The 27,824-nt window shown below is 35.0% G+C and overlaps 1 protein-coding gene across 14 annotated transcripts in view; it reads right to left on the bottom strand.

Moving 5' to 3' along the window:
• Window positions 1–7,372: 7,372 nt before the first annotated feature.
• Window positions 7,373–27,824, bottom strand: part of Nbeal1 (neurobeachin like 1) — a 205,019-nt gene continuing 184,567 nt past the window's right edge. For 11 of the 14 annotated variants that reach the window (XM_074071453.1, XM_074071448.1, XM_074071459.1 and 8 more), the window contains 7 exons: window positions 27,405–27,514; window positions 25,483–25,655; window positions 24,550–24,644; window positions 22,829–22,945; window positions 22,287–22,448; window positions 21,284–21,432; window positions 7,373–18,886 (listed from right to left, as the gene is read on the bottom strand). In XM_074071453.1, the coding sequence (XP_073927554.1) occupies window positions 18,610–18,886; window positions 21,284–21,432; window positions 22,287–22,448; window positions 22,829–22,945; window positions 24,550–24,644; window positions 25,483–25,655; window positions 27,405–27,514 (1,083 nt within the window). In that variant the 3' untranslated portion in view covers window positions 7,373–18,609. The remainder of the gene's footprint in view (window positions 18,887–21,283; window positions 21,433–22,286; window positions 22,449–22,828; window positions 22,946–24,549; window positions 24,645–25,482; window positions 25,656–27,404; window positions 27,515–27,824) is intronic. The other 3 variants (XM_074071455.1, XM_074071456.1, XM_074071458.1) reach the window with 1 other exon arrangement.

Genomic DNA, 27,824 nt, shown 5'->3' with positions numbered 1-27,824 from the left:
ACCATACCGGAGTTGTTCGTGACTCCATGTCTAAACTTCGAAAGAGCCTGAAACAAAGAAAACGAGAAAAAGAGGCCGGGGAAAGCTGGTTCGAGTCTTGGTTTAACCAGTCCCCATGGTTGGCTACCCTTTTATCTGCATTGGCAGGGCCAATAATAATCATCCTATTACTTGTTACCATAGGACCCTGGATTCTAAACCGACTTATGACTTTTGTCAAAAGTCGAATTAATACTATCCAACTTCTGGTCCTCCGCCAACAATATCAGGCTCTTCATCCCCTTGAGAATGATTCCTCAATTTAGGCCGTAAGAAAAGGGGGGAATGAAAGGAATAGGAGGTCTCAGTGGGCCCCAACCCCCCTGTTGGAGAAACCAGTACCAAACACCCCATGTAGATAAGCAATGCGGCAGGGCTCAGTTAGGGCATATAGAATGTAGGGAATGTAAGCGGGGGGTACATGCAAGATGTGAAGTACGTGCAAGATGTGAGGTACGCGCAAGATGTGCTCTGCCTGCTTGCCCAATGTTGATAACGAAAATATGCACGCCACCGCGGTCTATATAAGATTTCCCCTAAAGAGGCTCAGGGTCGTGTTTTTCCTAACCGGTCCTGCGTGTCCGTGTGGGAGCTCGACCCTGGCTAGCCAGCCCAATAAACTCTGCTTTGTAGATTGCATTCACGCCTGGCTCTCTGTCTCTCGGGGGAATAGGATTCCGGGTCCTAACATGGGAAACTTGAATAGGAATGGATTCTAGGGGTGGGGGTAGGGGGGAGAAATGACCCAAGCCTTGTATGCACATATGAATAAAAAAAAAAAAAGAATGGATTCTAAGATTATCTCTTTAAGGAAAAGAAAATATATAGACTGGTAAAGGCCAAATCTGTTTATATGGCTTCATTTTCCCTAGGGTTTGCAAAGCAAATTATGTTAGCCTGAGCATCTGAATATGCTTGTTTGGTTCATTGAAGCCTGGATTCAATATTTGCCTACAAATTCCAGTTTGGTGCCATAAATATCTTGGCATACTGTTTTGTGGGGGTCTGCAAACTAAGGATTGTGGGCTGCACCTGCTTTTGTAAATAGAGCTTTATAAAGACAGCTATTCTCATTCATTTATGTGTTATCTCTTAAAGTAGTGGCTAGATCCATAGTCATGTAAACAATTGGTGCCACACAGGGTAATGTCTAGATTTACATATGCGTGCTTTTAAAGGACTAATTAAATATTGCAAAGTGTTCCTAAGTTGTCAGTTGCATCCACTGTGTCCACTAATTCTCAAGTACTTCCCAGGTCACCATTTGGGACTCTTAAGAAGAAAATGGAAGCTCACCACTACTGTGAAATGATCTTTCAATAAACAAGAATCTGTTCTATTTGTGCTCTCTGATAACAAAGATTTGACAATTTATCTGTTTTTCCTCAAAACTTTCTACTCTTTCATAGTATCCTTTTCTCAGCTCACATCAGTACAACCTATGAGCCTTTCTAACATTTAGATGGAGCGTTTCATTTCAGACATATAGGTTGTGACATGTGAAGAACTATTTGCCTGGAGCCTGATCAGCTTTAGCTCCGAGAGAGCGTATGAAAAGTTTAATTTTGTGTAAACACTGACCACCAAATCCTGACTGACAGGGTTGCCCATGTGTTGTTTAATAATAATCATCCTTTTCTGATTTGTGATATTTGGGCATCTCTGAAGCATGAAACCCAGGGAAGAGGCTGATCTTGCCCTGGTTTAAGGGTGGTACTGTCCACATAAAATAAATGAAAAACACATTCTGACTTCTGGTTGGGTTTGGCTGATGGGAGATAGTGGCAGAAAATAAAGAGAATGAGTGGAAGTCAGATATTTATTCATTGGTATTCATGCTGTGTCAGGTCCATTGTCAACTGGCGCCAGCTCCTGTCTCCACATTACACCTCCCCTAGGAATTGGAGCTCTGCCTCTTGTCACGTCTGGCCTAGGAGTGGTCACACCTACATTTGTTGCTAGTTCTGTAGTACTGCAAATTTGTGGTTTCCCACATCTTTGAAAATAAGTCTCTTTGATAAACTCTCCTAAAATTTTCCAGTGTTAGAACGCCATTTGTTTCCTGCTGGGGTCCTGACCTATGTGGTGTATCTTATCTCCCTTCTTACTTGCTTGTTTGGTGGATGCAAATCACTAATGTTCTGTGATGCAAATCTTAATTTCTATTCCAGATATGGTATCTTTTCTGAAGTAAATCAAGAAAGCCACTGGTACACAGTCATTATCCTGGACTTTTTCCTCTTCAATAAATAAGAACATTCAGATGTGGTGGTACAGTCAGCCTTACACTTTCAGTATTTTACTCAAGGGCTATGACAGTTCTCCTTGGGATATAAAAAGATACAGCTTCTAACTTGCTTATTATATTCTATATAATAAGCAATAACATTTTGCAAGTCTACTATTTTGATGACATCATACTATTAAGGTCTGGTGAATATAATGTAGAAAATTTCTAGTGAAATAACACATGTATGGTCAAAAAATTTTAAGTTGCTGCTGCATTGGTAAAGTTTGCATGAGTCCAGTGGTGTGGCATTGTTGTAAATTGTACCAGAAAATTCTGAGATGACAGTTAGGGTATGCAATGTATTTATTATACATGAATATGCATGAAGGAAGGATTGGGCAGAGAGGGAGTTACTGCTGTGATGCAGGACTTACAGTGTCTTGGCCAACCTAGTGGTGAGGTAAGTAGTGAGAATTACCAAGGAGAACTGCCTTGTGGGGGCCTTTGTGCACTCACCTTGCTCAATAACCTGGCTTCTCTTCCTGAGGGGAAGCTCGCAAGGGGAAATTAAATTAATGAACATCAATTGTGGCTCAATCCACAATTGATGTTCATAATCTTCCTTTTTCTCTATCCTTTGTTTTGTTTTGTATGATACTGGGTCATTATGTAGCCCAGGCTGGCCTTGAACTTGAAATTCTTCTGTCCCAGTCTCCTGAGTACTGGATTACATGTATATGCTCCTATACCTGGGTTATCCATCCATTCTTGATTCCCTTAATTTAGGTGCCAAGTCTTGGGTTTTGCCTGGTGGTTAGTCCTGGAAAAGGAGAGAGGTATTCTAAACTGCCTGAGTTTTTGGTAAGAGTTGCTTCTCAGCTTGTAGTTTATCTATCTATCCATGCTGTCACAATTAGACAAAGGAGTGGCAAGAAGTTCCCAAAAAACTCAGCTGTGTTCTACATAGCTTCCTCCCTGTCCCCATTTTGTTAATAACAGTCCTATCTCTTCTGAACCATCTGGAGCAATTATCCCTAGCAAGATGGTGACTCCTTGCCTGCTGTTCTCAGAACAAAGAGAAACCAAAGTGCCCACATCTTAAAATTCAATGAGACTCTTGCTGTGTCCTCTGGTGTAAGAGTGTCCCCTTGGGGGTTAGGAACTATAATCCCACAGAGCCCAGAATTGGGAAGAAAGGAAAGCACAGTGTTTCTCATGGGTCATTGAGAGTAAAATCAGAGGGTCTACTTCTGCTTCCACTCCTTGAGTCCCAGACCCATGCATTACTCTAATTGGAGTCATAGCACCATATAAAGGTATTGGATTACATGAGAATAGTAAGTCTACAAGGGTTTAAGGACTTCTTATTGCCAGCCCCTCATCAGCAGGGAGTACTGCCTCCATTCAAGCTGTTCAACATCACACCATTCAGGATAGTGACTGGGACTGATATATGTGACACGAACAGTGAATCTTATTCACTGTTCTCTGGCACCTATCTATAGTAAAGTGAATCCTTTTGACTGAGGTGACATTATGTAAGATCCCTTGCCAGTAAATCAAATCTTCCTCAGCCCTCAGATAACAGTGTGGACAGGCCATGTAGGTAGAAAAGGCAAGCCATACTTGTACTATATCTGATCCTCTGTGAATGATCTCCTAGCCCTTATAGGATGGAAGGGGCTCAAAATAGCCAACTTGCCAGCAAGTGACCCACTGGTCTTTTTGAGGAATGATGTTCTATTGGGACTAAGCATTGACCTTTGCCACTGGTAGGCTGGACATTTGGTAGTGGCAATAGCTAGGTGAGCCTTGGTGAGAACTCATGCAGTTGGGCCCATATATAAGCCTCCATCTCTGCCACTGTGGCTATTGGAGTGGCCACATTGGTGAGAATTGGTTATTTTGTTTCATTTAGTTGTTTAGGGCTTTTTTCATGGTGAGTGTTCTATGGTGGGCGTTAATACGTGACATAAAGGTTTTCACACTTCCACATATCCATGTACATATGCCTCTATCACAGAGATCCTTGTCCCCAACCTTGAAATCTTACTTCATTTGTGACTCCAACTAGCACGCTAGGCCATTCATCACTACATATGATTATGTATATATATTCTAACCTTAAGTTTCTTCTCTTTCCACACAAGCAAATGACAAGGTGCAACACTACTGTCCAACGAGATAGTTTTCCCTTGCCACCATATTTCAATACTACCAATAAGTAAGGCTGCTACTCATTTTTGGCTTTACTGAACTTTGTCTCCTCCTCCAACTGACCACACAGGATCAGCTACACAACCTCAGTATATAGTAGTGCAGCAGTGGTGGACCTATGGAAATCCAGGCTATTTGCTCACACAGCTTGCCTGTGTCATGGTAGGTGTGAAGGCTCAAACCTGTAATCCCAATTAATCAGGAGGCAGATTGAGAGGATTGTGGTTTGAGGCCAGCCTGAGCAAAAAGTTAGTGACACTCCATCTTAACAAATATGCTGTGCATGGTGATATGTATTGTAACCCCAGCTGCAAGGGAGGCATGGGTAGGAGGAATGATATCCCAGACTGGCCCAGGGTAAGAGAGAGACTATCTAAAAATAAAGTAAAAAGTAAAAAGGGCTTGAGGTGTGGCTCAAGTGGCAGAACGCTTGCCTAGCAGGCACAAGGCTGTGAGTTCAAACTCTAGTGCTACCAAAACAAAAAATAGCTTGCCTGTGTCCTCTGGTCTTTAAATTTTGCTGGTTTGAGAAGATCTAGCTGATGATGGCAGTGTTGTCTGTTGTGAGAAAGGTATTAACTGCCATTTTATTTTGGACATGTATTTTCAAGGATATTTGTATAGCAGATAATCTTGGAAGGTAAAGTCTGCCTCTGGGCTAGCAAGCTGATAGCTCAAGCCTGTAATCCTAGCTACTTGGGAGGCTGAGAACAGGAGGATCGTGGTTCTAGGACAGCCTGGATAAAAAAAACTCACAAGACCCCATCTCAGCAGAAAAAACCTGGGTGTGGTTTTTTACTATCATCCCAGTAACTTTGGGAAACTTAAAAGTGCCTGCCTTGCAAGCAGGAACCCCTAAATTAAAAAAAAAAATGTCTGCCTCTGGATAGAAGACAAGTTTGCTTACTTACCACTGTAATAAAGATAATGTCTCCTTCCAGAGCAAAAGAGAGCAGGTTTGCATGTGGTTCATTATAGAAAAATCAGCTTTCCTAAACTCGTTACTTGATTCAAGAATGTAAAGTGTATTTCTGCTGTCATCTCAAAGTTTATAGTTGTAAATTTTACATTTAGGTCCATAATTCAAATTAATCTGTAAGGTGAAGGTGAGAGAGATTATTTTCCATATGGATAACCAGTTCCTGCACCATGTTGAAAAGAATGTTCTTTCCTAGGCTAGCAGTGTGGCTCAGGTGGTACAGCAGCTGCTTTGTAAACATGAAGCCCTGAGTTTAAACCTGTCCCACCAAAATGACAGCAAAAAAAAAAAAGTCCTTTCCCCGTTGGATTATTTTGTAGACAACTGATTCATGATGTATTTGTGGGAATATGTAACAGAATTTCTTTTTCCACTGATGTACATGTCAATGATGTTACCACTATGCCTACATTATGGGAGCTCTATAATTCTTTTTTTGTCTTGGAACTGGGGTTTGAACGTAGGGTTTTGTGCTTATAATTTATAATGTCACACTCTCGTGAACTTATGTCAATAGGCATTCCTAAGCCTGATCCCTTTTAAGATATTAATGGGATCAGATAGAGATTCTAAACCATGAAACGTTAATTAAGGTAATGTCCTGACAGAGTCTGCATTTGAAACTCATCTTTATCACTATGGCTCTAATTAATAAGACAGTAGTACTATAACTACTACTCATTTAGTCATTATGTCATTTATGTGAAAACCAAAAGTACAGTCATCCACAGAGCACAGAGGGTGAACTGTTTGTAATACAATTGGTGATATTAAAGTGACTTTTCTGTTTGAATGTAGATTGTTTCCTCAAAAACCTCAAAGTCTCAGCTGATCTGCACACCCCCTATCACATGTAAAATTTGATGAAGTTAGTTTTCAGGCCACCAATACTGGTTTTTTTTTTTTTAGTGGTACTGGGATTTAAACTCAGGTCCTTGCACTCACTAGGCAGGTGCTCTGCCACATAAGCTATGTCCCCAGCCCTTTTTGCTAGTTACTTTTCATTTTTTGCGTGGGCTGGTCTGGATCTCAATCTGACTTACACCTCATATAGGTGAGATGACAAGCACATACCACCACACCTGACCCTTTTCCTTTTTTTTGGTGGTACTGGGGTTTGAACTCAGGGCCTCATGCTTGGCAGGCCGGTGCTCTACCAATTGAGCCACTCCAACAGACCTGTTTTATTTTTTGAAACAGGGTTTCCTTAGGTAGCTCAGGGTGGTCTAAACTCTGATTCTCCTACAGTGCCGAGATTAGAGGCACATGCCATTATGCTTGGCTCTTCAATGTTTTGGACAATATCCTCAGGTTTTCAAATTAAATTGTTATTTTCTCATCTGTAAATGCCTCTGGGATGTACCTTGATAACATCCTGACCAAAAAACCCCCAAAAACAAAAAAACTATGCTTAAATAGGGTTGGGGATGTAGCTCAGTGGCATATGAGCATGTGTGAGACCCTGGGTTTGATCCCCAGCACTGGAAAAAAAGAAAAAAGTTTACATAAGAAAGCTTCTTAAAGTATAGATCTAGGCTGAATAACTGAATCAACCTTACTCTTCTCATTGATTACCATATTGGCACATGAGTACAAATGAATTAGCACATTGATTTTCTTTCAGAAATCCCTGAGTTTTTAAAGGTTTTGGGATATAAATTAGAGTTGAATAATGTAAGAATGCCTTTTTTTAAAAAATTTGTATTACTAGAGTATAAATAATTCACAATTTTAATATAGCCTTTCCCTAACTTTTTCAGTGTCTGTAAAATTATAATTAAAACATACCTGAATTAAAACCTTTAGAAAATATACCAAATGCTAATAAGGTAAAGCTTTATAAGAACTGAATAGGCTATTAAAATCATTCTATTAAGTTCAGTGGGGAATAAAGAAAGCTCTCAAAAAATTTTAAAAAGATTGTTTAATCTCAGATTCTCATGAATTGAATCATGTGATATTATATGACAAGAAAATTTAAGATCCAGTATTACTGTGTGAAACACATATTTGCCTGATACAGTTTTATGGAACTGTTTTCATAAAAAGCAAGGTAGTTTTAATTAAGCCTATAACTAACTTAACTTTGTCCAGTGATGGAAAATCATGCCAGAGGAGTTAACGCAGAAAATTTGTAAGTCGAGTTAAGTGTCTTCAGTAATATTCAGTAATGTGAATAGTTGGTGGTAGGCAAGGTTAATATGTATTTTCTGTTGTGCTGTTCTTCTGGATTTAGAGACAAATGAACCTGATTTAGAGTCTAAGTATGTCTTCATATGGATTAGGTTCATTAACCTTAGCAAAAACAGAAGAGTTAGGTAAATATTTAATTGTCGAAAGTTGATGGATAAGGGCTGGGGGTGTAGTTCAATGGTAGAACACTTGTCTAGCATGCTTAAGGCCCTGTGTTTGACCTCCAGCATTGAAGTAAAAAAGTTGATGGATAAAAGATTTTAATTTTGAAAGGAAATAAAAGTTAAAAAACCCCAACCCAATGTATTTTTGATTAATTATAAATGGAGATTCATGACATATGATCTTTTGTTAAGAAAAATAAAGCAACAATGTTTTTGAGATGGCTTTGCAATGAAAGGCATGTATGACAAAAACTGGTTAACAGAATATTTATCTTGTGCACATAGGGCTATAGGAGAAATTCTATTCATATGAGAAAGAAACAGTGGTCAATTTTCTTTTTAACAAATATTGTATTCAATTCTGGGAATTTAGTCAAGGGTAAGTTCTAATCAGACTCTATAAATTGGGAATTACAAATCAACTGAAGAAAGTATATTAAGTTATTTTGATTCAAACCCACTGTCATATACAAAGCTAATTTATTATGTACAAAATAACTGTACATTCTTAACAACTACTAGAATACAAATTTCCAAGAGGCTAAAAAAAGTGCACATTTCAATTATCTTCAATCATACTATACAGAAACAAATCAAACGTTAGCTCATATACACATTGAATTTTTCAAAAACATCACAAAACAAAACATACATCTTATATATTTAAATTTAGAAGGATGAGGAAGGAAAGAATGAATTGCACCAAATAGTAACTTTGTTATAATGAGAATATTATAATCAAAATTATTTACATATCTTTATTAAGTCTAAGACCTGCTCAACTTAAAAATTTTTTTTTGGCATACAAATATCCAATGAGTCACAGTTTGCGCAGTCAATAATTAGATATAAATAAGGCTTAATATTATCTTTTTCGTGGTCAATTCCAGTAGAAAAAAATGAAAAGGAACATTTTAAGATAAATACACAACTTTTCAAATTCCTAAAGTATGTAAGTAGCAGCACATTTTCCAAGTACTTTTTAAAGGTCAGTCATTCTGAACTGTTCATGTAACTCCACTGAACTATGTGCGTGGGCATGCATTTAATACAGTCACCTCCTATCCACACTGAAATGCTCTTGCTTGGTCTAGGTTCCAGAAACTGGCAAAGAGATTAATCAAATGTACCTGATATTTTGCTGCCTTAATGGATTCTTTGCTATAGCAATGAATCTGACAGAAAATGGCAGGCCAGATGTCTGGTTATTTTTGTTCCAACTCTATAAAAACAAACCACTGAGGGAAGGAAAGCCTTATATCCATTAACCATTTCTGAATAGAACAGACCAACCACATGGTTTCCTAACAAAGTTTTATTATGTAAAACTAACTATAAAATAAGAAGTTGCCACAGAAAATGTTTGGGGATGGTGTTTATGAATCAGTCTTTGATAGTGGTATAAAGCTAAATAGGAAAAAAATGGTCCCAAATATAAAAGATCTTTAACAACAAGATATACTGTAACTGAGTATAATTTTGGAAAGGATATGGAAACTATTGTAGCTAAGTCATTAAACATTTATCTAAGAAAAGCAATCAAATTTCCAAAGGAAGAAAGTTATTTTCTTTAGTCCCTATATAGGAACTAAGAGGATGAAATATGTTTTCATTAAATCTGATGACCACTGCATCTCTGCCAGAACCACTTTAGCATTCTGAAGAGCAAAGTGATTATGTAGATTACAGATAAGAGGTTTTCTCCTTCCAAATACAAGAGAAGCATTTACATATTTGAGCCTACTAAATGGTAAAACACATTGCTTAGATAATGTGCGAAAATATTACTAAAAGAAAGATCAAAAATAGCATGTTAAAGTTGACTAGTATCAGAGAAACTCTGACTTTTTTTTTGTGGTACTGGGGATAGAACTCAGGGCCTCATGCATGCGAGACAAACACTAAACCACTGAGCTATATCCCCAGCCCAGAAACTCTGACTTTTAATACATCTTAAGTTGAAGTATACTACCTAGATCAAAATTTAAAAGATCTAATTGGAATAAGATTTTTTTAAGTTTATATTTTAATCAATAAAAAATTTCAATCTGACATAAATCCTAACTTTTCTTAGTCTCATGTTACAATGCTGTATTTGTAATAGCATTATAAGCAGCCAATCACTTTATATACTAAAAAGTCATAAATTTAAATAATGAGACAACTATTATATCAGTTGAAACACACACACACACACTTCTTCACTAACAGTCAACTTTGCAACATGAATAATTTTTTTTTTTTTTTTGAGATGAGATGGGGTCTTGCTATATTGCCCAGGCTGGTCTCAAACTCCTTGGGGGCTCAAGTGATCCTCTCACCTCAGTCTCCTGAGTAGTTGGAACTGTAAGCATGCACCATTGTGCCCAGGTAAGTAATTTTTTAAATGATAAATCATGTTATTATTATTATGGTTATATTTGTAAAATACAAATTTCCAAGGAAACATAAAACTGTAGCATGGGAAAAATGTTGGATTAGTGACTTTCTACTTTTCCTTCTGAATTTTCAGTTCATAAGATTATAAGCATTAAGAGAAAAATAACTATCATTGAATTTGTGTCTTTCACTTGTCACTAAAACTATTAGCTTCATAGGCCCAAATTCCACAATGGGTTTAGAAATCATCCCCAAGTGATAAGTGTCAGGGAGATGATAATTTAGGAAGGTACATCTGATGTATTGCTATAATCAGAAAAGTATCTAATAATACAGCCACTTTTACATAGTTTTTTAATACTAAAATCACCTCTTATGCCCCAGAATGGCCTTCTATTTTTTAACAAAGAAAATTTAATTGTTTCCAATATAAGCTTAATTTTCTTTTTTGGCATTGGGAATCAGTCATGCATTCTAGGTAAGCAGTCTACTACTGAGCTATATCCCTAGCCCATGCCTCAATCTCTAAAATGTTAATGCTCTAGTCCCTCTAACACCTATGAAGAATTAAAATTATTTCCATACAGAAGCTGTACCTATAAAAGCCATCAGAAGTACTTAGGAGAATTTATCCAATGCTTTTGTATTAAGAGAATTCTATTCTGCTTTAAATTCAGCACTTGTTACCCATACTTTTTATTAATTCTTTTATAAAAACATGACCTAATTCCAGTCTGTAAAATATTCACTGATAGTTATATAAGAGTATTAGAAAATATACACACTTTTTGGAGGCAAATATTAGTCATAATTTTCAAATATGAAAGGTGTGAAGAGAGTTTATGGTAAGAATAATACAACTTTTAATAATAATTTGCTTGGCAAGTTTCAGAGAAAATGTATCTCAGGATAATAATTAAGCCTTCTTTAAAATAAATTTGTGAAAATTGGATCTAGTTTCTAAAAGTAAGGGACATAAATTATATAGTATGAAATATTTTAAAATATAATATAGAATAATCCCGAGACATAAATTTTTAATGTCAAGAATATCAAATTAAGAGATTTAGAAAGTTCAAAGTAGTGGTTAGGCATTATATATTTATCAAACTCCATGGACAAGTCTGATCTGCAATCTCAAATTAAGAATGTCTGGGCTGGGGCTATACCTCAGTAGTAGAGTGCTTGGCTATCATGCACAAATCTCTGGGTTTAATCCTGAACAATGAGAAAGAAAGAAAGAAAGAAAGAAAGAAAGAAAGAAAGAAAGAAAGAAAGAAAGAAAAAGAACCTCTGGCATAGAAAATGCTACATTTAAATTGAAGAAACAAGAGGAATGTGGCCCACAGTTTTAAAACTACTGAAATGAAGACTGGTGACATTATATTGTTGCCCAATGCCATAAGGAAAACACTATAGAACTATGTCCTAGATAGAGTCATTTGAAACAAAGCAAGTGCTGAGTATATGCGATACATCTATGAATTAGACAAAAAGAAAATTGAGAATGGATATTTGTTGAGAAAATGTTTAAGACTGCTCACTTACAAGGAAAGAACAGTTTCTACTGATGTGAGGAACACTTAGGACAAGCAATGGCTAGAGAGTGAAAACAGACTAAGATTTAGAAAGTGAAAACAATACATTTCTTTTCTTATGTCCCACTCAAAAATTGTATCCTAAAGACAGGTTTAGGGACCTATTTATGGAAGACAGATTTAACAGTGCATTTGAAGAGACAACACTTTGCATATACATGCACATACATCCAACATATCAGCTGCATATTGAATACTATATTTATATTTAATATAGTCCAAGAATTTGCATCTTTTCATTGGAAAGGTGGTAAAGACAATGGTATTCATTTTATAAATATAAATATATAAAAGGAGCTAACCTCTTAAAATTCAATTTAAAAGCTTTCTTTAGTAAAAAACGGTATAAAACATAATGAAAAGCAAATGCCAAGTCTCTATCATCATTAAATAAAAATCTAATACCCAGGTTAATTTTCTTTGCCTACTTCTATTTAAGTAAAATATAAAAAAAATCTTAGGTTAAGATTCAGTCTTCAAATCTAAATTCTGAGGGCAAACTTTCCTTTCAGAAGCATAAAAACATTTTCATTATCTGTTCTTTGATGAGTAATTCTGATATGCCCTCTAACAGAGGGAAAAATGGAAACCTCTCTTGTATTCTTTGCTGAAGACAAAATGAATACTTGGCATTTTTCTCCTATAAAAGCATATACTGTGACATAAAGGAAATTAACAGAAACTTCCTTCATAGCTGACAACGAGTTTAACAGGTGAAGACTTAACAAACTGTCCAACTTTCATTTTTACATACTTTTCTGACTTTCATATCCTGATCTATTTTTCCTTTTCTCCTCCAATTTTACTTAAGTATTGACACAATACTGATTAGGGAGAGTTGTAAAATTTTTTAATAAAACTTCTTTATTCTTTAAGTGCACATAGTTTTTATGTTTTCCTACTCAATCTCATTTTCCAAAAGTAAAATTATCTTATTTTTACTTTCATCATTGCCAATGTCAAGAACCAAAAGCAGATAGAAAATTCTGCAAAAATACCAGACTTTATAACAGCTAAGTTGAAATCTTATACTCATCGACTAAATACCCAGCTATTATTCCATTCTAAACATACTTGTAATTTCTGCCATTATACAATAATCCTATGGGTAACATTTAAATACACTATAATACATAAAAGTGTATCTTCTCAGTGATTTTTATCTAGTGATTTTTAATCAGTGGACTATAATGTTTAAATGAGGAATATATTACTCAGCTAATAGTTCCACTATAATTGCTTATCTGAATAAACTTTTTGGAAAAAGCAATATAAGAAATAATTCCACTACTTTCAACATCCAGTAGTAAGATATCTGTTATATGAACAAAGCTTATTTATAAGATGAATAATGATTGTTCAATTCCTCTAAGAAGCATAACAATAAAGCACAATAAATTTAGGAATGTTTCTCCAATTATCCAAATGTTTTATAACTCTTAAGCAGCCAAAATAAATTCTAAATGCAGTATTAAGTACCCTCAAAAACAAGGAATGCTCTTTATGTCAAAAATCTCTGAATAGTCAAAAGAAAAATTTACAAGATTTTGATTTAGAAAAAGTTCTTCCAAATCAATGTTTCAAACCAAAAAAAGAAAATCAATCATATTGATTCCACTGGCTTGAAATCTCCTTTAAAAAGTAATATAAAGAATGAAATGGCCCTGATGGCACCATGGGTAGAGCACTAGAGTGGAGTTAAAAAAAAAAAAAAAGAATAGACTAATAGAAGCAATAAATTTCACATATATCATAATTATCTCTAATGACTTTGGTGACTTTCCCCACACAAATTTCTGAAGTCTCCAGTAAAGGAAACTTTCATATTTACATATGTTCTATTTTTGCAGCAGTTAATTTCAGTGTTATAAACCCAAAAGAGTTATTTTTCCTGAATAAAATAGAAGGTTTTAATTTATTACAGAGAAAATGATTCTGTAATTACTTACTGGTTCTGACTCAAAACAAATTAAACTATTCAAAAATTTCCCTAAATAGAGTCCTTTATTTTCTAAATTGTTTTTACTCATTCATAGGAGTATAAACAAAAGGTCACTGGATACTGTAGTCAACAGGAGAAGGAAAATGTAAAGAGAAATTTCTCCAACATTCAACTGAGAAGACAGCTAGGTAAAAAGAAACCCATGATTTGTGGAATAAAAAAGATTATTATTATTCTAAGAAGATATTATTGTAAAAAGTCTTTTGTGGTGGTTGTTGTTCACAGATCACTTTAAGAAAGTCATACAATCATTCTTTCCTGAAAATGCATTCAATATATGAATTTCTATACAACTTCAGCAATTCCTAAATTTCCCCAAGACTGTGGACTCTCGGTGAATAACACTGGTAATTGTAAACGCTCTCTGACCTAATTCAAAAGATGATCTTATAAAAGAACTAGGTTTAAGGATCTTTTTGAACTCCAAATTAAATCAACCAGTCTTTCACTTTAAAATCTTAAATAAAGCATTTAGTAACATTTAACTAGTATAACATTTGTCACTCTTCTATAGAACATGAGACAGAAATATGTCTTTAAAAATATTTTATCTAAATGAATACTTTAAGTTATGCATGTCATTTCAATTCATTCATCAATCATACAATTATGCTAGATTTTAAAAAGTAGAATATTTGAGTATTATTGCTAATTCTTAATTATCAGAGTAAAATGCAGTATCTGCTTAGCAAAGAAAAGGCCAAGAAATTGTGCTACAAATGCTACTTAAAAGGACCCACTATCAAAGTCAACTCAGTAAATTTTCATTAGTAATATATTAAGTAGTAGTGGAATGAACCAATATATCAGTTTCAATATTCTTATTTTAATATTACTATGTACACCTAGAACTTTTGAAAATCCAAGTCAGCAACATGTGCCTTTAACATTACTACCTATAGTCACCAGTTTCATTAGTAAATTGGTATTTTTATGTGGTAGTCAGAAATAGGAAAATGATTATCTAAAGAAGGAAAGCAAGGCCACATCTCTCAACTGCCCCATTATCTATATTGTTTTATTAGAAATGCCTTAAATTTTGTTATTTAGAATAATTAGTGAATTAAACCTAATTTCTTCATTTTGTAAGTTTTAAAATTGGATTTTGTGATCTTTAGGAATGGTCCACTAAATTGAATCAAATGTATTTTCTTAAATCCATTTTAGTATAGACCAAGAATTGGTTAATAAGACTGGATTCCTTAATGTTAATCAGAAACTTGAAAAACAGATTATTATACAACCTATATCTTTATATGTACCGTATCAAATTGTGGTAATCTCTAAATTACTTTTAGGTATAAAAGCCTTAAGACCTCAGAGTGGAGAGATGTGGCTAAAGTGACAGAGTAATGAATCAGTTTCAGTTATCCATGACAGAAGATGGAAGAAATGATCACTTGGACTCTTGAGTATTATATTCAGTTTCTCCAGCTGAAATCTGGCTGAGTCTCTTGCTAGATCCCCACAATTTTCGAGAAAGCTGACCCGAACGCATCTGTTTAATCCAGAGAAATGAAGAATAGATGTTAAGAAAAAAAAAAAGGTACATAAAAATCAATCTATAAGACACTGATTTTGAAGAATGCAGAAAAAATAGGTTTTGTTAAAATAATCATTAACATTTTAAAGATTCTTGATTAATAATAAAGGTTTCTGATTTTATGTCTTAGTTAAGAAAGGTCTAATGTCAATTTGTAAATTTAAAAGTAAAATGTCCCACTTATGTCAAAATTACCAGACTCCTTTTACAAAAATATGTATCACTTAATTAAAATAAGTTTCTCAAACTATACTTCATCTAGCCAGGGAAACATAATTATGGGGAAAATGTTTTCTGGTATCTGCAGTACTAATTATGCCAAACACAAGGAAAAGAAGGAAGAAAAATAATGTTTTGATTGAAAGAAAGTAATTAAAAATATTTTCAGCTGGGCATGGTAGTAAGAGTTCAAGTCCAGCTTGAGCTAGTGAGACTTTGCCTCAAAACATTTTTTTGATCTAAAAATTACAAAGTATTTAACATGAGCATAATTAAAAGTGGTTTAGAAATCAAGAATGGCAAAAGGCCTTTGAAGATAAGAATCACATACTGTCCACCATTAAGTATGTACCACTTGCCACCTTTCCCAGCATATAACAAATATTAAACATTAGTTAAATTAGTGGATAAAAGTCAAAGTGTTTATAGGTTTAGTTAGCAAAAAAAATATGATTGTTGTAATCACTTCCAATGTACAATCTTTTTTTTTTTTTTTTTTTTTTTTGAGGTAGGGTGTTGCTTTGTCACCTAGGTTGGACTTGAACTCTTGATTCTACTGTCTCAGCTTTTCAAGTGCTGGGATTACAAGTGTGTACCACCATGCCTAGCTATGATCTGTTTTTTAATGGTGATTCTTATTCCTTTGACACCTTTTGCTTGGGTTTTGTTTTGCTTTTTGGCAGTACTGGGGTTTCAACTGAGGGCCTTGCATTTGCTAGGCAGGCTCTCTATCACTTAAGCCAGGCTCCCAGCCCTCTGCCACCTTTTAAAAACTTTTCCAAAGTGTATTTATTGGGGTGGTAAAAGACATGCATCATATGAAGATACAAATGGCTTTGGATGGTTATTTTGCACTTTCATTTCCAGATGTATTTTTCTTTTATTCAGTACGGGGTTTGGACTCAGGACCTACACCTTAAGTCACTCCACCAGCCCTTTTTTGTGATAGATTTTTTTCGAGATAGAACTTGCGAACTATTTGCCCAGGCTGGCTTTGAACCGTGATCCTCTTGATCTCTGCCTCCAGAGTAGCTAGGATTACAGGCGTGAGCCACTGGTGCCCAGCTTCTAGATGTATTTTCTAAAATGTTATTTCTATTAAACTACTACGAAACCTTACCATCTGATATAAATAAAAAAATTATTTAAAATATACATTAAGATTTTGATGTTTTTGATAAAAATAAATCTTGAAATAAAAATGTCTTCATAATTAAATATCAACCTAGTTTCATATTCTACACTGTCACATTATAGAAGGAATATTTTAATTATGAAAGATTCTAAGTATTCAATTGATTAAAGTAGATCTATAATTTAGCTGATATAACCAAAGATGTAAAATAGGTAAAAATATTTTTATTCACAACCTGGATTTGGATTCTCTGTGTTGTAGACTACATAAATCTCATGAGGGGAAATTATCAAACTTATTTGATCCATACTACAAAACATTAATTTGGGGATTAGTTTAGCTGTACACAATGCAGCTGTTTGGGTGTTTTCCCCAATCAATATTTAAAAGAAAATGTATGCAAATAAGGGTCATTTCATAAAAATAAAATTTAGTGAGACCAGAAACTGAGAAAACTTACCTATCTGGGAGAGTAGGCAAATTTAAAAGGCACTTGGGCAAACCTTAAAAAGTAAAAGATACTTAAAGAGTAAAATTTGAGCAGAGTTTTTATTTTATTTATTTTTGTTTTTTGAAATAGGGTCTCACTATGTTGTCCAAGCTAGCTTTGAACTCATGATCCTCCTGCCTTAGCCAGTGCTGAGATTCAGATGTGTACCACCATGCCCTGCTGAGCAGGGGACACTTGGGCATGAATCAGGAAATTTAATAATTAAGAAACTCAGTGTTAAATGGAAACATGGTTAAAATGTTTTAAATGTAAGTGGAATACTGAGATACAGAGTTTCTTACATCATTTGGGGGATTGTTACACTGAAACTAAATGTTGGAGTCACTTTAATAAGATCTCTTTAAAAAAAAATAGTATCCAAAAAAAAAAAAAAGTATGAAGGGCCAAACAGGGGGGTAAATGCCTATAATCCCAGCAACTCAGGAGGTGCACACAAAAGGATCATGGTTTGAGGCCAGCCCAGGCAAAAGTTAGTGAGCTCCTATCTCAAAACCAAGCTGGGCGTGGTGGTGCATACCTGTAGTTCCAGGTACATTGGAGGCGGAGGTAGGATTGTGGTTTGAGGCCAGCCTGGGCAGAGTTAGTTTAAGACCCTAACTGAAAAACAAACTAAAAGCAAAGGTGACTCCAAAGAATTTATAATGACTAATTTAACTCTATGTAATAAATTTCTTGAAAGAACTAAATTACTCAGAATATAGCCATAAGTTTTCTAATGAACATGAGTTATTTATGAATCTTCAGTAGTTGACAGACCACTAGCAAGTAAGTTTACAGCTAGGGGAAACTCACTAAGAATAAGCACATTGATGAGTCAACTCCCTGTATAGCTATCCTTATTTCAACCAGCAAAAACCCTTGTTCCTTCCTATTATTGCTTATACTCTCTCTACAACAAAATTAGAAATAAGGGCAAAATAGTTTCTGCTGGGTATTGGTTTGGGGGAGAGGGAGGGGGCGGAGTGGGTGGTAAGGGAGGGGGTGGGGGCAGGGGGGAGAAATGAACCAAGCCTTGTATGCACATATGAATAATAAAAGAAAAGGGAAAAAAAATAAATAAAAACAAAAACATTAAAGAGAAAAAAAAAAAAGAATAACCACATTGATATGGGGGTATTTGTAGTTTCAAATAAAAAATAATGCTTTTAAAGAAAGATATGGTCCTGCTGGGTATGTGTTAAAATTAAATTAGGTAGTCTTATTGTTTGAGCCTATATGTCATTTTTTATAAAAGATTTTTATGTACTGAAAACCCACAATGGTCTTTAATCTAGTTTTAGAATAAAAGTATTTTCTTATTCTTACACAGCAGTACACAGAAACTTTCAAATGTATGCTACCATTTATGTCATAATATAAACATAAACATCACTCTTGAATAATACCTTTATTCTCTGTTCTCACTTACTGCCCTTTGAAAAATCAAATTTGTTTTTGAACTTGTTTATCCACAGCGGAGACCTCTGAGTCAGCTGGAATGAAGGAGAACCAAAGGAATTCCCAATAGTATTGGAAATTAAATCCATGATACTAGGTTTTACCTCAGCTGGCTTGCCAACACCCACCACAATCAATTTGCCATCTTCTAAACCTACAAGAATGTGGCTGTATTCTTTGGTTACACAAACACAGTGGATAGGCAATCGCATGGCTAATGGGGTGATGCTGAGATTCAAACTAGAAGAGAAACAAAAAACACAGACATAATTACATGCGTACCTCATGGATGCACAGAACTGTGTATAAACTCCAAGATAAATTAGTGATCTGCATTACAATTTTACAGATGTGGGAACTCAGGTTCAGACAGTCTAAGTAACTTACATAAGGAACCACATTTATAGCAATACTTAAAAAATACTTTATCAATAGATCTCTTTTCTTTTCTCAACATCTGTTTTTCTTCTAAACATGTAATAAAACAAAATATTAATAAGTCATCCATCAACCTAATACATAAAAATTATTTTCTTTACTCTCAAGAGAACCCTACATTGTCTCTTCAATTTTGTAATCCATTCTATTAAAAATTCTCTTTCTGATTCATTGTTTACCTGAGGCAAACGATGTTTGCCTTGCTCTGTTCCCTTGACAAAGGGTTGCTTGGTGGGATCAGAGGAAAGGTGAGAGAAAAAGTTAGGAAAAAATAAGTAGGATTCTCTGTGGACATTAACTAGAAAATATGCCTGAAATCTAGCATAGTGCACATCATGTTCCTTGTTATTCTTGTATCTTTAGGCTTCATTTTTTTTCTTGTTTTTCTTTTTGAGCAAGGTCTTGCTATGTAGCCCAGGCCAGTGTCCTATGGTAATCTCCTGCTTCAGCTTCCTGAGTGCTGGGATTACAGGTATGCATCACTATGCCTGGTTGTGTATCACTTTCTTATTCCTTGCCTATTCTCATTTCCGTAAGAAGGCCTCCCCCTTTCTATCTCCATTTCATTTCCTACTAATCTTTCAAAAAGACTCCTCTGAATACTCAAGTTCTCAGTAATTCTTAATTTCTTTCTTTTTTTTGTGGTACTGGGGCTTGAACTCAGGGCCTTCACCTTAAGCCACTCCATCACCCCTATTTTTTTTTTTTTGTGAAGGGTTTTTCGAGATAGGATCTCACGGAACTATTTGCCCAGGCTGGCTTTGAACTGTGACCCCCCTGATCTCTGTCTCCTGAGTAGCTAGGATTATAGGCATAACCCACCTGTGCCTGGCTTTTAATTTCTTTTTTTTTTGGGGGGGGAGTGAGAACTGGGGTTTGAACACGGGGCCTTGCACTTGCTAGACAGGTGCTCTATCACTTGAGCCACTCCACCAGCCTTCTTACTGTTTTATAAACTCCTCTGCCCATATAACCAATACCAGTTAATTTGGTTCTTAAATTGTCCTAATTAGAACACAGATATTAGTATTTCTCTTATCTTTTTGTTTATTTTGATTTTTTGGAGACTGAGTCTTGCTACAGCCCAAGCTGACTTTAAATTCACTATGTAGCACAGGCTGGCCTCAAACTCTTGATCCTTTAGCTTCAGCCTTCCAAGTGCTGAGATTATAGGCTTTTTTATTAAATGCTTTTCACCTTGTTGATTAGGAAGTGAAAGTTGGATAAGGAAGTTGAAAAGCTCAAAAAATACATGTATGTTTGTGCTTTGGAGGTCAATAAAACTGGTTAATTTGCATTGTCTGATATTCGATTATGATAAATGCCTGAGTTTATTTAATGATTAGGAAACAAAGTATAATATATACATATATGTGATATATTCTAAAGTGCTAAACGATTCCATTCATTTTTTTTCTCCTAACAGTGCCCTAAAACCAGGGTTGTAAAAATTTTTTGGAGATACATAATTGAAATGCTCTACCACAGAACAAAAGGCAAAAATAAAGAAAATATAAAAATAGGGAGGAGATTTTGGCATAGAAGTGAATCTGATAATAGATGTTCTAAGGTAAATACTCTAGATCAGGAAAAATTTTTAAGAATGATTGGGGGAGGGTGACAAGACAGTCAGGGTGATATAAATAAATCTCAATACATTTTTTAAGGGAAGAGAAGAAAAGAATGTATTTGGGGGGTGCATAAGGAAAAATAGTAATTTGTGTATTTAAGCCAGTAAATATAAAGAACGCCAAACATACACACTCCTTAAATATCCCTTTCCTTCACTGGGTTAAGTAACAGAAGATTACTCACCAATTTTATATACACACACAAATATGTTAACCTTAAAAATAGTTTGTCTTACCAAAATGTAGAAACCCTTTAGTTTGCTAGAATTGGAACAAATTTCCAAATCCAGAATCCAGGCTTGGCATTATGAAAGCTTTTTCCTGGTTTTACATATTAAAAATTTAATTGTGGTAAAATATAAATAATGTATATATTTCTACATATTTTCATATATATATATTTCACTAATCCAGGAATACTTTCACTCACTCAATTGTCTCATAGTTGTGAAAAGGGGTAATTTTTACAGTAAGTGATAAAAGAAATTTTAGATTCCTGGTGTCTATTCTAGGATAGAAGTACTGCTACCTTTTTTGAAGTGATAATTCAATAATTTTTAAAACTTACCTGTGGAGATCTCTTATAGACAGGAACCCCTGTAAACTGCCTGTGACAATGTGTTCTCCAATTACACATATATCTGATATTTGTTCCTTCAGGTCTTGAGATCCCAGATATTTGCCATTTATAGAAAACAGGTGTAATGCATTTTTATCCTGCAAAGAATTGATGAGGAAAACTTAAAGATCTTGAATAAAAGCTGAGTTTTTACACTGTCAGTTAAAGCAATGACTAAAACAGAATGCTAAAAATTTTGGAGTGCAGACTGTGGGCGCTCGTGCCTATAATCACAGTTATTCAGGAGATTGGGAGGATCATGGTTCAAGACCAGTCTGGGCAAAAAGATAGCAAGATCCCATCTCAACCAACAATCAGGATGTGGTGGTGTGTGTCTGTGGTCCAAGCTATGCAGGATGTGCTAGGTAAGGAGGACCATAATCTGAGCACAGTCCTAGGCAAAAATGTGAGACACTTCCTGAAAAAAGATAACTAAAGCAAAAAAGGTGTAAATGTGGGGCTCAAGTGGTAGACTGCCTATCTAGTAAGTGTGCTCCCTGCCACCACCAATTTTTTTCTGAATAAAAATGTGACTGCATTTAAGTGTAGATAAGGGCTGTTGGAGTGGCTCAAATGGTAGAGCATCTGCCTACCAAGTGTGAGGCCCTGAGTTCAAAAATACACCAAAAAAACCCCCCCAAAAACAATAATGGTGTTCTCAGCCAGGTGCTGGTGGCTCCTGCCTGTAATCCTAGCTACTTGGGAGGCTGAGATCAGGAGGATTACAGTTAGAGGCCAGCCTAGGCAAACAGTTTGAGATCGTACCTACAAAATAACCACAGCAAAATGGACTGGAGGTGTGGCTCAAGTGTTAGAGTGCCTTCTTTGCAAACAAAAATCCCTGAGTCTGAACTTCAATCACACCAAAATAAATAATTAAATAAATAATAAAATGAGGGAGGGAAAGAAATGCTAGTGGTAGTCTATACTACTGCACACAAGCATTCTGTACCTTGAGAGTGGTCTTTTCCTCAATGCTGGAATAGATAACGATATGTCCTTCCCAAGAGATAGCCAAATTGGGAATGGTCAGGAACAGACAGCTCTCACAAGGTGGTCTTAAAGTCCTCATGTACTGCCCTTTTTGAATGGTGTGTATAATCACAGTGCCATCCTACTTACAGGAAATTCAGAACATGGAAGACAACAAAAAAGAAGAAAGTAGCATCTAGATAAGAAAATGTGGGAAGGGAACTGAGAAAATGACTATTCCATCAACGACATATGTACCTTAGGAAAAATTCCAATCCTAAAATTTTTAGTAGTATTTATCTCATAGAATACTCACTTCCCTTAACTAATATGACCAATAAAAAATCTCAAACAGAATCCAGTCTCTATGTTTTTTCTGTTTGCATTACTATACTTTTGCAATATCCCAAATAAATATGGTATAAAATTTCTTTTATTATTTCCCTTAGAAAACCTTTAGATATAACCATTACTACTGAATTTACAGAAAAAAATAGTATTTTTCTAAAGGTGAAATCTTACCCTTGATCCTGACACTGCCATGTCCAGTTCAGTGCTGATGCCCACACTTAGTACCTCATCAGTGTGTCCATAAAGAATCTGGAAAGGTTTAGATGCTAAACCCAAAGGAGTACTTCCCTAATATTAAAAAGGAAGAACAAAGGTCAAGAGTTTTTTTTTTTTTTTGCTGTTTTTTATAACAAGAATTATACTGTACTTAAAATTTGCAGTAACAAAACAAAGTAATACTGTAGGTAGTTAAAAACCACTGAGTCTATACATGGTAATACTCAGTCTTATGTTTTTCTTGAATTCTTGAATTACTTTCAAACTTTTGAACTTCAAAAACTTAACCTGAATGATCTCGATGTTGACTGTCTTGGATTAATTTTTCCAGGTTATTTTTCCTTTAAATTTATAGATTTATCCTTCTTTAACTTCAGATAAACTTTTTGTTCTACATCTATGAACACTTTCTCTTTCCCACTTATTAGAATCTCTGCTTTAGGGACCTCAATTATCTTTATGCTGATTTGTCTCTAACTTCCATAATTTGGTTTGCAGTCAAATTACATCTATTTCTTGTTGTTTCTGCTTTGGGTTTACTTACATTTGTAGTGGTATTGGTTTTAATCTCAGTTTGATTCTTCTGTGTCATCCCTTTTCATTTTACTATGCTAAACTTAACATTTCCACTTTGAGTTCCTATCTTATTGAATATACATTATGTTTCCCTAGTAACAGAAATTTATTATAGAGGGTTCCTCTTTTCTATGCTTTGTTTCAAGAGAAGATTCTTTATGTCTTTAGCATGTTTGTGTTGTATTCTACTTTATATGCTAAGGCGTATTTGAATACTTGTTATGTTATTTGTTTTATTCATGATTATTTTTGGGAATGCTGCTCAGGTCTTCTATCTGTTGCTATATTGTGTGCATGAGTTTCTGTAGACTCTGCTACCTGGGACACATTTGTCTTTCCCTACAAGGGTCAGTCTGTGTGCCTAGTGTACTTCACCTAACTTACAAATTGAGCAATTCCTGTATTACTTAAACAATCTGAGTTACAGAAAAAGATAAACACTTCTTAAATTCATTTTTAAAAGGTTACATATCCCAGTATTAAACAAGATAAAGACAGAACAAAACTGATCTATTTCACTCGAGAGAAGAGAAGAAATTTAAGTACTAGCAACAAACACTACTAAAATGTAATAGCAATACACCATGAGTAACGTGGTTTTATTATAGAAATTCAAGGATGTTTCAAATCTATGAAGTCCCTTGATAGATTACATCAAGACAAAGTAAGAGAAAAACTACAAATAAATAAAGAGAAACATAGCCTCAGAGGACATTACTGTGATCATTGGCAAAATTAGAACACAAACTGTGTGGGTCAGAGAATAGTTCTGTATAAATGTTGTGCATTCTGACTTTGGCAGCTGTGCGTGGTTATATATAAGAATGTCTCTGTTCTTAGAAGGATGCCAAGGGGAGGATTGTAAAACAGATCCTGCTAGAAATTTTTGGAAAGTAATAGGGTATAATGGGATGAAGATAATAAATCAATAAAACAAACAAACATGGTGATTGAGATAGGACAGAATGCTCGTGACAAAATGCAGAAGAGCTCAAAAAGTCACTCACTGCCAGAGAAAAATTCATTACCCTTGTAAAACACCACAGTTTTCTTGTGATCTGTCTCTAATCTAAACCAAGAACATTTCAATGTGTGACTACCTGATTTATTATTTGCCATATCATACAAGTAGTATCTCTGGAACCAGAAATCAAATGTATTCCACAGTAATCTGTAGCTAAGCAAGTCACAATATCTGAAAGAAAAATGAATAAAATAAAATGGTTTTGTTTTGTTGAAACAATTTTGAAGGCAACTTTAGTTAATGTTCAAACTATTACTAAACCAATTTTTCTAACAAGGAGGAGTAGGAATTGCATTGTAAAACAGTGGTAGTGACAGAAAAGAAGCAGTTTCAAAATCACCTAGGAGAGTTTTCTTGGAGACAATTGTTTTTTAGAGTGAGATACAAATGTGGGGTGCATGGAATGGCTATCAAAATCTTGGGAGAAGGACGGACAGTTTGAAATGGATCCCAGGTAATGGAGGTGCTTCTCTGCCCTCTCATCCTATTCACCTTCTCCTCCCCTCGGGCATTGCAATCTTACAGAATATGTACCCTTAAGGAAAAACAGTACATGTATTATGGTATAAATTCAAATATTTTTCCTGAATCGTAAATTGCTGAGCCAATGACATCACTGGAATAGAATTAGCTCAGGAGACTTCATTTCCATTCCTTAACAAGCTTATTAGAAAAGAATGACTCAGCATTTTATTCTTATATGGAAGACTGAGAAAATAAAATGTGCTAGATTAAACTACATTCAACAATTTTCTCTCTCTTTCTTTACTGTTAACAGAGTAATGGGCAATTATGTATTATTTAACGATGATAAATTTTATTGTTATTTTGTTTTAAAATCCTTATTTCTGTCAGCAATTTAGGCTGTAAAAAGACAGCCTAACATCTATACACAATGAAGGTGTTTTAGTATATTCTCAACACACTAGACAGTTTTATAGGGAATATGAACTACTTTTATATAGTTGAAAAAAACAGAAAAAAATTTTTGAAAAAAGTTAATCCTTACCCATATGTCTGATGTTGTGTGAGATAATTTTGCCTCTTGTAAGTGACATCACTTGAATGCTGTTATCCCAGTGTCCAGCAGTGAAGAGCAACTTTGCATCATGTGATACTACAAACAGCTTAGAAGTGACCTCTAGCCCTGGAGCAAAAGGACTATTCATACTACGCTGAGTTCTGTAAACACAATTAAGTATTAGACTTTCCTTAAAGGATCACTTAGACTGATGTTGACTATTTTTAAAAACCTCTAAAAAATAAAGTCCCTTTTGGGTGTCAGGTGGATCAGAAGGATTGTGGGTCAAGGCCAACACTGGCGAATAGTTTGTGAGACCCCCATCTCCAAAATAATCAGAGCAAAATGGGCTGGAGATGTGGCTCAAGTGGTATAGAACCAGTGTGAAGTCCTGGTTCAACCCATGCCAAGTACCATCAAAAAAATAAATAAATAGAAAAATAAAGTCCCAAAAGCTTTATTTGTAATATCTATTAATAAATGAGAAACTTCTAGGAACAACAAGATAGAATATACCAGGAATAGGAAAATCAGAAATAAACTAAAACCAGTAATCTCCTATACAAGGTGAAGTACAGAGATAAGTCAGTCTCGTAGCCAACAAGACTCATGACATCATGACAACTGTCTTCCATCCCAACCAAAGCAAGCATGTGGCTCTTATTTGCTTCCAAGTGAAATACCTATGGGCTTATACAATCTAGGTTCTGCAGAAAGACAAAAGTAATTACACACTTTAGTGTGTATAAAGAAAATGAAGGCTAATTCTGACACTTCAGCTCTAGAACTTTATTGTTCAATATTAATTTGCTAGAATATGCTTTGTGCAAAGCTAATAGCACTAAGTTCTATGAGGGAGAAAAGGGGGAAAGGCCATTGCCTCCGAACCTTGTGGGGTTTTATTCTAATTGAAGAAGAAAAGACACAATGATAACACTTATATCATTTTAACCAGATTTCAAGTATATGAAGCAATGTGATCCTCAAAGCAACATAAAATGTATTTAGCTAGAAAAAAATACAAGCAAACATATAGCTAAGACAACTTAGAATGAGCAAAATGCCACCTTAAGTTAGAATAACTTTTGGAGATTAAAAAAATATGATGGAAGCCTATTAAATATGTATGAAAATAGCATAATGAAACTAAAAATTGTAAAAAAGAAGGGGGAAGAGGGTTTAAAAAGTGAACAGCAATGAGGTGAATTTGATCACAGTCTATTATATGCATATATGTAAATATCACAATTAATTGTATAGTTAATATATCCTAATAAAACTTTGGAAAAATAACTAAGATAAACACTAGATTCTTATTACATAAAACACATGGTAACTTATTATTATTTGTAAATAGTAAAGTAAGATAAAATTACAATCACATTTATTATTCCTAATGTAATTTTTGCTTATGTAGCTGTTACTATTGAAATTCAGCCTTATTGGAAGAAAAGAAAATCTGGGTCTAAAACACTACTTTGAAAATGATAGAAATGGACAGGGGCTGTGGCACATGGCTGTAATCCCAGCTACCTGGGAGGCAGAGATTGAGAGGATTGCTGCTCAAGGCCAGCTAGAAGTTTAAGGCAAAAAGTTAGAAAGACAACACCTGAACAAGTTGTGTAAGGTGTCACATGCCTGTGATTCCAGCTACATGTGAAGGCCATAAGTAGGAGGATCATGGTCTGAGGCTGACCTGAGCAAAAACCTTACCTGAAAGATAACTAAAGCAAAAAAGGGCTATGGGTGTAGCTCAAGTGGTAGCGGGCCTGCCTAGCAAACACTAAAGCCTTGAGTTCAAACACCAAAACCACCACCACCACCAAAAAAAAAGGGAATCAATCTAGTTGCTTTGCCTGGCCATAAGGGACCTGCTGTAGCTGTTAAGTTTTCAGTGTTCATTTACTTACTTTGGATTTGTCACAGTTTGGTCCTTGATGAATGTAAAGTAATTAGATATGTTTCTGTCATAAGGCAGCCATCCATGGGTTCCAATAACGTAATTCATGCTCACTGTGACCTGAGAAAGAACATATGAAACCTCAAGGTCCAAAAGCAGAAAAGAATAACCAGATGCTCACAGGATGCTGCACCTATCAATTGGGGACTGCTGTGGAGCAGTGCACCTAACACATGAACTCCATCAAATCTTAAAAGAATTCAAATGGAAAAAACTCTGTATCTTATTATAAGAAGAGCTGTCCTTCTTTAGTAAGATTATTTTTCCTCATAATTTCTCAAAGCTTATTAGCATCTATTAATTGCCAGTCAGAGGAAATTCAAAAGCATGTCTCACCACAAATATATGACATACATAATTTAGAACATAA

The sequence above is a fragment of the Castor canadensis genome, chromosome 4 (assembly GCF_047511655.1).
Source record: "Castor canadensis chromosome 4, mCasCan1.hap1v2, whole genome shotgun sequence".
NCBI classification, from domain to species: Eukaryota; Metazoa; Chordata; class Mammalia; order Rodentia; family Castoridae; genus Castor; species Castor canadensis.
Note: the sequence above shows the minus strand (reverse complement) of the source record. Positions and strands in the feature narration are given on the sequence as shown.